The 12,343-nt window shown below is 38.2% G+C and overlaps 1 protein-coding gene across 2 annotated transcripts in view; it reads right to left on the bottom strand.

Moving 5' to 3' along the window:
• Positions 1-11,914, bottom strand: part of LOC150090813 (bifunctional purine biosynthesis protein ATIC) — a 343,962-nt gene extending 332,048 nt beyond the window's left edge. The window contains exon 1 of one of the 2 annotated variants that reach the window (XM_090372983.1): positions 11,693-11,914. In XM_090372983.1, coding sequence (XP_090229109.1) covers positions 11,693-11,861 — 169 coding nt within the window. In that variant the 5' untranslated portion in view covers positions 11,862-11,914. The remainder of the gene's footprint in view (positions 1-11,692) is intronic. The other variant, XM_090372991.1, reaches the window with a different exon arrangement.
• Between the last annotated feature and the right edge of the window lie 429 nt (positions 11,915-12,343).

Below are 12,343 nucleotides of genomic sequence, written 5' to 3'. Positions count from 1 at the left end.
ATAAGAAAGTGTGAAAATTGGCAAAACAGGAACAAGCTTTGGAGAACAGGTTTTGACAACAAGAGGAAAAATGGCATCATTTCTTGGTATAGAAAATTGTTGAGAATTCTTCTAACATCCTTCTGTCAGAAGACCACAGAGGGCAGTGAGTGGAGTATATTTACCAATGTCATCAATATACCACAGTTAGACAAATTATATATAAATAAATAATTACGATAACAGCTCTCAAACATAACTCTGTGTAAGTGTATTATTTGTATACAGTTGGACCTCCATATAACGAAATTGATCGATCACTTGAAAAAATTCTTTAATGAATTTGTTATAAAGAAATTCTTTAAGAAATTTCATTATAAAGAAATATGACCTTTTCAGCAATGAAAAATATTGTAATTCAACTTTCAGAAAAACAGTAAAACATGGGAAATAAATCAGAAATAAGTGAGAATTATGTCGCAAAATATTTGGTTTTGTTGTACACTGGATTTTACTGTACATCATTCATAAAAATGTTTGTTTGTTTAAGCACTCAAATATATTTTCTGGCACATTTTCTTCACACTGAAGGCCTCGACGCAAAGTTTCAAATGCTGCCAACATTTCATGTTTAAAAGGCTTAATATTGCACTCATTGCCTTCATTTTTATCCAACTCATCATCGATATTGTCACTAGTTCTTTGACTACTCTCCAAAATGTTGGAGTCAATCGGATATTCAACTAATATGACATCGTTATCAATGGCTAAAGATTCTTCAAGAACAATTTCTCCACTGATCAAACCTCTTGCTTGGAGTTCTTCCCAAGATTGCTCAATGTCTTATAGCAGTTCGTCCCTCTCATTGCTGTTAATTGGTGTTTTATCAAAACCTGCTTTTGTGAAACAATTCTTAATTGTTGTTTCCATCATATCTTGACTCCACACTTTTTGACAACTATGATATGCCCATCCTCAAATCTATAACAGAATCTATAGGTTGGTTGGTTTCTATTCTCACTATAATGTTTTTCAGTATGCGCCTTCGGTAGTTCATTTTCAAATTCTTGATAATGCCTTTGTCTATTGGCTGCAGTTTAGATGAGGTATTCGGAGAGAAGAAAACAAGCTTTGCACCTGTAAGTTTTGAAATTACCGAGTGAAAGTGGACAGTTGTCTACAATCAAAGCAACTTTTCTGTTTTATTTTGTGATCTTTCTATCAAAATTTAAAATCTGCTGTTCAAAAATTTCACTTGTCATTCAAGCTTTTTTGTTGTAGTTGTAATCCAACTCTAATAACTTTACTCCTTTGAAACAGAATTGCTTACTTTTGCCTATTACCAAAAGCTTTAGTTTTTCATTACTAATCATATTTGCACCAACCAAGACTAATAATTCTCTCCTTACTATTTTTACCACCTACACATTTATCACCTTTAAAAGTTTGGCAAACTTTTTTGGCAATCTTGTTTGGCAAACATTTAAAAAATAGATTTCACCAATGTTGAATATGTCTTTGGGCTTGTAGTCCTCCACAATTTTTTTTCAAAACTGTTTCCTTTCAATGGTTACAGACGTCTTCAATTGCAACCCTGCTTTCACCAGAAATAACTTTGTTGAGTAAGCAATGGCGCTTTTTAAATTTGTCCAGCCAACCAGAATTGGCTTGGTATGTTTTATGCCCCAGAAAAGATGATTACTCCATAGCCTTTTCTTTTATTAATGGCCATGACATCGGCATTTGTGGTCTAGAATCAACTTCACCCACTTAAAAACTGCTTCATCTATATACTCATACAGGCATAATTTCGTATGCTTCGGACTGGGCTCCGTTTCCTCAAACAGTTTCAGAATCGAAACAAACACAGTTTTTCCAGAATGGTTGACATTCTGAAAAACCGTGTCACTACTGGCAGGGATACCAAATTTTAAAGCAATATTTTTTTTTAACACCCCAGTCTACACTATTGAGCACTTCCACTACACTCAAGGACTTTCTCTTAGACATTGTAAGGTTACTTGCATAGCAGCTAAAACAAAACTGATTTAGGGACCACTTGTACCTACCATACAGAGACAGATGAAATTTAGTGAAAGTGTGGATGACTTATTATTTCTGCAAAACAATAAATGAACTTCCAGGATAAAGGAAAATCACTCTCTCCTAATTCTTTAATAGGGCGCTTACAATAGAAAACAGGCTGACAAGAGCCAATGTCTGTGTCAGGAATGTGCCTTAATCTTTGCCAATAACTGTAGACAACACACACATATATATATATATATAGAAGCTGAACAGCACAACTTCTCAGTACAATAATGGTTTTACTAAATTGTGGAATGCTCAAGATTTAAACCCATTAGCTACTAAAAGCTAAAGTGATTAATTCTTAATCCTTTTAGCTCTTAATTCATGCTTTCTACAGCATCAGCTCTATTGCCTAAAGGCCAGAGATGCGAACAATGCGTACCCAGGTCTCTCAAAATCAGTTCGCTATATGGAAGTTTTCTCTGTTATACAGAAACTATTTTCAATGTAATGGCCAAGGTGAAATCAAAAAAGTTTCCTACGCAGAAATATTCGCTATATGAAAGTTCATTAAAGAGAGGTCCGACTGTATTTATATAAGTGTATTATGTCTTTACAAGTGCATGTTCACAAGTCAACTTGAATGTCATACAGTCTAAAGAGTCCAGAATAAATTATGGGAGAAACCCTACTCAATCTGCCTCAGATCAACGAAATACAGCATCAAACATATAACGCTCATAAGTTGGCTTTATCTTCAGCTATAGATGTAGAACCATTAGGTGATAGTAGTAGAGGTGGCAGTATACAGAGATACAGGTTACTGCCAATACCTTTGTCAACAGACCAGAATTCTTGCCTACCATTCAGACAAGACGCATTTGCAGAGGCATATGATGCAAGAAAGCAAGCTTATGCAGCATCAGCCAAACAAAAAACGCTCCCATTTCACCCATCCGTTCATTCCAAGTACCTGTCAAGCTCAGCCTTAAATTTATTTAAGCTATCAACTTCACAACAAAGGATGGAAGTCTGTTCCACCAACCAACCACCCGCTAGCTAAAGGCAAACTTCTGCACATCTATCCTACATATGTCTTTGCTCAATTTGAATTTATGCCAAATCAAATGATTATTCTGAGAAAGAGGAAGAATTCCATCAGCATTGAGCATGTTCAAACTGTTCAAGGCTTTATACAACTTAATCAGATCACCTTGCAGATGCCTAGTCTCCAGACACTGTAATTTGCAAAATTTAAGCCTTTCTTCATAAGAGCAACCCTCTGTTCCATTCACTAATCTTGTTGCCCTTCTCTGTACTCATTCCAACAGCTCTACATCCTTCTTAAAATGAGGCCTCCACACCTATATACAGTACTCAAGGTGTGGCCTAACCATTGCCTTATATAAGGGGATAATCACATCCTTATCCCTTCTAGAAAAATTCCTGTATATCATCGACAAGACACTATGAGCTACTCTTGCAGACCATCTGCACTGCTCAGGAAACTATATATCTACCTGCACAATTACCCCCAGGTCCTTTTCATTCTCTACCACTGTACGTATAGTACCACAGAGTTGATACGTCACACTGAGGTTGCTGCTTCCCATATGTAGTACTTTACATTTGTCAATGTTAAACTTCATTTGCCACCTCTCGGCCCATCTACTCAACTTTTCTAGATCATGTTGCAGCAGAGTACTGTCATTAGTGTCCTTAACAACCCTGCCAACCTTCGTATCAACTGCAAACTTGGATTGTCTGCAAAATCATAACATCAAGCTTAATATACCATCAACAATATCATTTATAAATACAGAAAACAACAATGGACCAAATACTGAAACCTGAGGGACTCCACTAATAATATTAGTGAGCAGTCTCCATTGATTACCACTCTCTGTCTTCTCCCACTCAACCATCCCTTTATCCATAGCAGCAATTTGCCTCCAATGTCACACTGCTCCAATTTGTGCAGCAGTCTTCCATGTGCAACAGTATCAAAAGCCTTTCTAAGATCCAAATATATGATATCAAAGTTATACCCTGTATCCAGTTCCTTTGTGACCACATCATAGTATCCAATGAAATTGGTCAGGCAAGACTTTCCCTTAACAAAACCATGCTGTGTCTGGACTATAACTGAAGTCTTGTCTAGATGATCCTGCAGTTCTTCTTTAATCAGTGCCTCCATTAATTTTCCTGGAACAAAAGGTTAAACTAACAGGTCTATAATTACTTGGTTTGCCCTTTGACCCTCCTTTGTGAATTGGGATCAAATTTGCACATCTCCAGTCCATGGGTACTTCCCCTGAGTCCAAAGGAGCTCTCATAATTATGGCTAAGGGTTTGCTTACTTCTTTTGCTGCCTCCTTTAATATAACTGGATAGATCCCGGGCACCCTGGGTGCCTTTTTTATGTTTATATTCAACAATTTCTCCTCCACTTTCCTCTCAGTTATTACAAAATCATCCAGCTCACTGCTAGAGTTTAACTCACCTCTGGCATTCCCCTCCCTGAATAACTCCTCATGGTGAATGTAGATGCAAAATACTCATTGTTTGTTAGCCCCCTGAGCAGGATCACCAACAGTTGAACCATCAATATCCAGTGGGCCAATCTGATTCATTCCTTTCCTTCTAGAGTTTACATAGGTAAAGAACTCTTTGTTGTTTTTCTTTGCATCCTTTGCCAAGGATTTCTCATAATCAGCCTTTGCCTGCCTAATCTCCTGTGTGACTTGGTTACAGACCAGCTTATATCTATCATAGGCTTCCATGTCACCCATTAATTTATATGTATCCCATGCATTTTTCTTTTCTGCCACATGTCTCATTAGTTCTTCTGACATGCATTTAGGCCTAAACCTTGAACAATATTTCTTAGTTGGTATATAGAGCCTAGTAGCTTCCAAGATAAATTCTTTGAATGCTTCCCATTTTGAATTTGCTGTTGATAACATCATCAGTTGGTCCCACTGTATAGAATTTAAATACTGTCTCAGACCACCATAGTCACCTTTATGAAAGCAAAAACCCTTCCCTTTACCTCTGATGGTAGTTACCTCTTTGAGTAAATCCCACTTCTGCACACTGTGATCACTGCCACCTAGTGGTTCCTTTATCTGCAGATTCTTAATGCATGAAGAATCACTACTGATAATCAGATCAAGAGTATTACTCCCTCTAGTTGCCTCTCGAACATGCTAATGTAGAAAACAATCATCCAATAAATCCACAAAAGCCTTGCTAGTGTGTGAGTGACCAACCCACAAATTCCAGTCAATATCTGGGAAATTAAAATCCTCCATTATAATTCTCTCTGATTTACTGGCCCACTATTTCCCTGTATAGTTCTTTATTATACTCATCAGAGTCATTAGGGCTATAACACACTCCTACTCTCAATTTTGATCTGCCAATGTTATGTCTCACCAAACTGACTCGACACTGCACTATTTGAATCCAGTGATGTCAAATGGCTTCACTTCCTTAGATTTTGTGTTTCTTAACTAATAGTGTAACCCCTCCTCCCTTCCTATCTTGTCTATCCTTTCTGTACACATTGTACTCTCCAAATTCCAGCTCTGCATTCCTTATATATGTGTGACACCACGTCTCTGATATCCCAACAATATCTGCCTTTGATGTTCTGAGCAATACCTCAAATTCATCAAATTTATTTACCAAACTCCTAGCACTGGTGTACATGCAAATATACATGCACCTGTTCCTATTCTTAGCTACCCTAACACAACCCATGTGTTTACTTGTACCGCAATGACTCCCAGCAGTCACTGAAATACCCTGCATCTTGTTTTCCAGGCTGCTGCTCATTCCAATAGAAGCAGTGCAAGAATCACTTTCTAAGTCTTTATCTACTAATACTGCCTCGGAAACATCACCTAACACTGTTGGACCCACCTAATGCTGCCTCGATAGAATCAGCAAATATTCTTGCATCCCTTCTATTTAAGTGTATCCCATCCCTGTAGAAGCAGTCTCTCCTGTTAAAAAGTACAGACCAGGCCGAAAAAAATTCTACCCCTTGAGCCTTGCACAATCTTTGCAGGGCCGAATTGATTGACAAGGCTCTCATCATGTACTCCCTCCTATTATGTCTGGGCAGAATTGCAGACACTTTCAAATTCAAACCTAATTCATGGCTTTTTTTCAACAGTGACCTGTACTTGTTATGTGATTCTGCTAGTCTCCTACTCTTAATATTATTAGTGCCAACGTGTACAACAATATCACCCTTTGTACCCTTAAAAGATGATATCTGCTCTACAACGTCATCAACCTTTATCCCTGGCAGACATACCCCTGGTCCTGTTCCACCTATCCTTTTTACATACCATGCATTTCCCTGACAATAGTGTCACCAAGAACTACTAGTTCCTATTGGACCAGTGCATTCTACCTCGGGGGCTACCGCTGTGTTGAGTGATGATCAAGTGCAAGCTCGGTGTTGATGTAGGCAGCTGAGAGCTTGATGGGCCCTCAATTTAGATCCTTCGAGGGCATCCACCCTGTCCTTCAAGCTCTCATATATGCCCATAACAACGCTGAGTTGTCGCCTCATTTCTCCAACTCATTACATCGTGCGCGCACAAAGACATCTCCCCCTTGGCACCTAACACCTAAAGCAAGTTATCTACTCTTAGCCTTTTCAAAATTTGGACTGATACAATTTTAGTTTAGATTGATAAAATTTTATGGCAGAAAAGTCTAAACAACGTGAGATTTAATCAATAACATTGTTTAGTGCATCTATGTTATTATTACCTATTATTACATAATTGAATTTATTCATTATCTGGAGACACAGAAACCTATGCTAGCTATAAGCTAGTCTGTAATCAAGTCACAAAGGTGGTTAGGCAAACAAAGGCAAATTACGACAAATCTATATATAAATATAGGGGAATTTAACTTCCCAGATATTGACTGGAACTTGTGGGCTGGTCACTCACACACTAGCAAGGCTTTTGTGGATTGATTGGATGATTGTTGGATTTATTGGATGATTGTTTTATACAGCAGAATTTTAGAGAGGCAACCAGAAGGAGAAACACTCTTGATCTGATTATCAGCAGTGATTATTCATGCATTAAGAATTTACAGATAAAGGAGCCAATAGGTGGTAATGATCACAGTGTACTTATGTGGGATTTACTCAAAGATAACTAGCATCAGGAGTAAAGGGAAGGCTTTTTGCTTTTGCAAAGGGCACTACAGTGGTCTCAGAGATTTTTTAAATTCTATACAGTAGGACCAACTGCAAATTCTAAATGGGAAGCATTCAGAGAAATAATCTTAGGCCCAAACGGATGTCAGATGAACTAATGAGACTCTTAGCAAAGAAGAAAAATGCATGGGGTGCATATTAATTTTCAGGTAACACAGAAGTCTATGCTACACATAAGTTAGTCTCTAATCAAGTCACAAAGGAGGTTAGGGAAGTGAAGGCAGATTATGAAAACTCTTTGGCAAAGGATGCAAAGAAAAACAGCAGACTTCTTTACTTATATAAACTCTAAAATGAAGGGAATGAATCAGATTGGTCCACTTGATGTTGATGGTTCAACTGTTGATGACCCTGCTCAGATAGCCAGCAAACAATGAGTATTTTGCATCTACATTCACCCGAGGAGTTAAGGGAGGAAAATGCCAGATGTTTATCAAACAGCTGGCATTTTCCATGGATTTAATTGATTTTATAAAAATAGGAAGCAAAGTGGAGGAGAAATTGTTGAAGTTAAACATAAGAAAAGCACCTATCCACTTATATTAAAGGAGGCGGCAAAGGAGCTAAGCAAACCCTTAGCCATAATTATGAGAGCATCCTTGGACTCAGGGGAAGTCCCCACCAACTGGAGATGTGCAAATGTATCTCCAATTGACAAAGGGTGACATGATTAAATACAGACATGTTAGTGTGAATTCTGTTACAGGGAAAATAATGGAGTCACTGGTTAAAGAAGTATTGCAGGATAATCTAGACAAGACTGCAGTAATAATTCAGACACAGCATGGGTTTGTTAAGGGGAAGTCTTGTCTGACCAATTTGATTGGATACTATGACGTGATCACAAAGGAATTGGAGGCAAAAATAATTTTGATAGCAGATACTTGGATTTCAGGAAAGCCTTTGATACTGTTGCACAGGGAAGACTACTATGCAAATTAGAGCAGTATGGCATTAAGGGCAAGTTGCTACAAGGGATAAAGGGATGGCGGAGTGGGAGACAGCAGAGAGTGATAATCAATGGACACTGCTCTTCGTGGACTAATGTTATTAGTAGTGTATCCCAAGGTTCGGTGTTGGGCCCATTGTTGTTTTGTATATTTATCAATGATATTGATAAAGGCATATCAAGCTTAATGTCAAAGTTTGCAGATGATACAAAGGTTGGCAGCGTTGTTAATAACAGTATGCTGCTGCAACAGTATCTGGAAAAGTTGGGCATGTGCTGAGAAGTGGTAACTGAAGTTTAAAATTGACAAATGCAAAGTACTGCATATGGGTAGCAGTAACCTCAGAGAAATGTACCAACTGGATGGTGTTACACTCAGGGTAGCGAACAATGAAAGAGATCTGTGGGTAATTGTGCAGTCCGATATGAAGTTTGTGGGTAATTGTGCAGTCCGATATGAAAGTGCAGACAGGCTGCCAGAGTAGCTCTTGGGGTCTTGTCAATGGTATACAGGATTTTGCTAGAAGGTATAAGGAGGTGATTATCCCCTTGTATAAGGTAATGGTCAGGCCACACCTTGAGTACTGTGTACAGGTATGGAAGCCTCATTGTAGGAAGGATGTAGAGTTGCTAGAAGGAGTACAGAGAAGTGCAACAAGACTGGTGAGGGGGAACAAAGGGGTGCTCTTACGAAGAAAGTAAGTTCTGCAAATTGAAGCATCTGGAGACTAGGCACCTATGAGGTGATCTGATTGAAGTGTCTGGTGAATATGGGTTTGGCAAACCCAAGGTCCTGAGCTGGATATCATCTTTCTTTTCTTCTTGCTTTCTTGGTGGTTCCCTTCTACTCGCTCTCTCAGGGTTATGCAGGAATTGTTTTTTGGCTGGTGCAGCATAAGCCTCAGGCTTCCTTGCACCATATGGCTAATAATAATAATAAGGCCTTGAATGGATTGAGCAGGCTCAATGCCGATGGGATTCTTCCTCTTGTTCAGATTACAAACCTGAGGGGGCATAAACTGATATTGAATAAAGTCAGTTGTTGAATAGATGTGCAGAAATTTGCCTTTAGTCAGTGGATAGTTGGTTGCTGGAACAAACTTCCATCTGTCACTGTGGAAGTTGATAGCTTAAATAAATTTAAAGAAGAAGTAGACAAACTTTTGGAGCAAATGGATGGATGAAATGGGAAGGGGTTTTTTTTTTTTTTGGGGGGTTTTTTTTTTGATGCTATATAAGCTGGCTTTCTTGCATCATATGTCTCTACTAATGCTAAATCTTTGGCAAAACATGCAAAGGAAAACAGCAAAGACTTCTTTACTTATATAAACTCTAGAAACAAGGGGATGAATCAGGTTAGTCCACTTGATATCAAAGGTTTGATTGTTGATGATCGTGATGAGACAGCTGACAAACTGAACAGGCATGAGGAATTCTGTAGGGTTGAAAGGCTCCTTCAACCCAGTGCTGCAATTCCTCAACTGTGTTAATGTCAGAAGTCTACACCAAGCTTTTTACATGACCCCAGATACAAAAATCCATAGGATTTAAGTCTGGTGATCTGGGAGGCCACATTACAGGCCCACCTCTACCTATCCACTGTTGAACATGCCTGCTAGTTAGATACCGAGTCACAAGTCGAGCAAAATGTGTGGGTGCACCATCATGCATAAACCACATGTTCTGGTGCTACTGAAGTGGAACATTATCATCATCATGGAGGTCTGGAAGAACATTCTGCAGGAACTGAAGGTACAGCTCTCCTGTTAGCTTGTTTGGAAGAAAGTGTGGTCCAATTAGATGGTCTCCTAGTAGTCCTGTCCAGACATTCAACGAGAAACGTTGCTGATGTCATTACTTGTGAATTGCTTTAGGATTTTCATCGGACCAAACGTGACAGTTATGAAAATTGAAAATACCATCACGAGTAAACCCAGCTTCGTCAGCAAATAAAACGTTGTTTAAAAATTGGGGGTAAGGACACACTGTTGTTGCATCCACTGGCAAAAGTTCACTCTGGGGAGGTAGTCTGTATTGCTGAGATGTTGTACACACCTGGATATGGTAGGGGTACAGTAATTGGCAATGTAAATTCGCCACACATTGCTATGACTCAGTACACGCTCTTGCAGAGCAACCCACCTTGTCAAAATTGCTGGATGGATTTTGTTCTATTCTTTCTATCGCCCTTTCCTCAACATCAGGTGTAATGCTTCTGGGCCTACCTGCTCGTACTCCATGTCTGAAGCGCCAGGTTCTCTAAGGCACTGATGTACCCTGAGGAATGTGCGCCTGTTGGCCTGCCTTAAGTGGGGAAATGCTTCTTGGTACAAACGTGCAGCCTCAAGTGCACTGCCATTGGCTTTACCATACCTGAAGTGCATGTCCGCATACTCTTCATTGTGTAACCTCTTTCCATGTTGACTATCCTTTGACAAGAACTAGTATGCCTGCTATGTCTCAGAGCATCAAGAGAGAGGGAAAGGGAGAGAATGAGCATAACCTAACCGAAACAAACAAGTCAGTGGTGGATCCCAACTCTGTACAGTTCACCTTGTCAGTGGTGGATCCCAACTAGAAATGTGCAATACCTTGAAAACGATTCACTTAATGACCCATGTTTACTAGGCTTTTTTTGCATATTGTAGTATGTACAGTTCACCTTTAAATTATTAACAATCACTTTTCAAACACCCTGAATATTTGTGTGTATTAGAATAATGAAATAGTTGAAAAAGGTAGTAAAAGAAGAGTTGAAAACTGTAGTAAAAAAAATTAAGAAATGAAGCAATCATCAAAGGGAGCAAAATGCACGATCCTCTACATGATGCCCAAAATATAACTAATATTAAATATAAAATCAAACTAATGCCAGTAGCGTGGCAAACCTGTTGATCGAAAATAATAAATTAAACATAATAATTAAATCCCGGGGGCTCACATCTGGTGAGTATGGGCTTGGCAAACCCAGGGTCCTGAGCTGGTGCAGCATAAGTCTCAGGCTTCCTTGTACCATATAAATAATAATAATAATAAATCAACAGGGAGGGAGAAGAAAATGTAACATGAGTCTTGTTACCTTTTCTTCTCCCTCTTGACTTAATTATTATGTGTGTGTATATATATATATATATATATATATATTTTTTTTTTTTTTTTTTATTATTTTTTTTTTTTTTTTCCCACAAAATACACTACAAGTTCTGCTAACCATAAAAAAGGGTTACTGCTCTTGCCAATACGTAGTTATTCCCGAGTGTAAAAGATTTCTCATTTTCCTTTTTAATTTAAGTATGAAAATACTCGTGCTCATTATCCAATAATCTGAATACTGTTTTGATATTCGCTGAACAATGCAACAGGCGAAGAAATATTTAAATTGCAGCAAATTGGAATAATACATACGCTATTGTTTAAAAATTTCACTTTAAAAAAAGCAGTGAATGAAAAAAAATGGAAAAGACAAATTAAAAACCTACCAATTTCCCCTTGACCAGACATTGCAAAAATAAAAGCACGTGATTTCTTCTTGCGATAATGTCCAAAGAAGACAGATTTTTTCGAATGCAGACCGTTTAGTACGCCAAGAGAGATGGCAGCACCTCTAGATAAGGTGAGGAGGTCTAAAGTCCGCTGCAGAAACAGCATGAGAGTGAAGACCAAAGGTTACCTAATACATTAATGATATTCTTGAACTGCTTTTGTTATTCTGATTATCCGATTTTGATAACATTAGGCTTAATATCTTGATAACATTAGGCTTAATATCTTGATAACATTAGGCTTAATATCTTGATAAATGTAACTCAAACACAATCTTTAATAAAGCCATTAAAAGTATTTAACCCCAGGGGCTCACATCTGGTGAGTATGGGCTTGGCACACTTAGGGTCCTGAGCTGGATATCACAATTCTTCTCTTCTTTGGTGATTCCCTTTTATCTCTCTCTCTTGGGGGTAGTTCAGAAATTTTTTTTTTTTTTTTTTGGCTGGTGCGACATAAGCCTCAGGCTTCCTTGCATCATATGGCTAATAATAATAATAATAATAAATAATTACATAGTGGTGCTAGACAAAATTCTGCCACTCCAAGGACCCTCATAAAATGAAAAATAAAAAAAATAAAAATTT

This window comes from Mastigoproctus giganteus, chromosome 1, assembly GCF_048544385.1.
Source record: "Mastigoproctus giganteus isolate SK-2022 chromosome 1, ASM4854438v1, whole genome shotgun sequence".
NCBI classification, from domain to species: domain Eukaryota; kingdom Metazoa; phylum Arthropoda; class Arachnida; order Uropygi; family Thelyphonidae; genus Mastigoproctus; species Mastigoproctus giganteus.
This window is presented reverse-complemented; position numbering and strand designations above follow the sequence as displayed.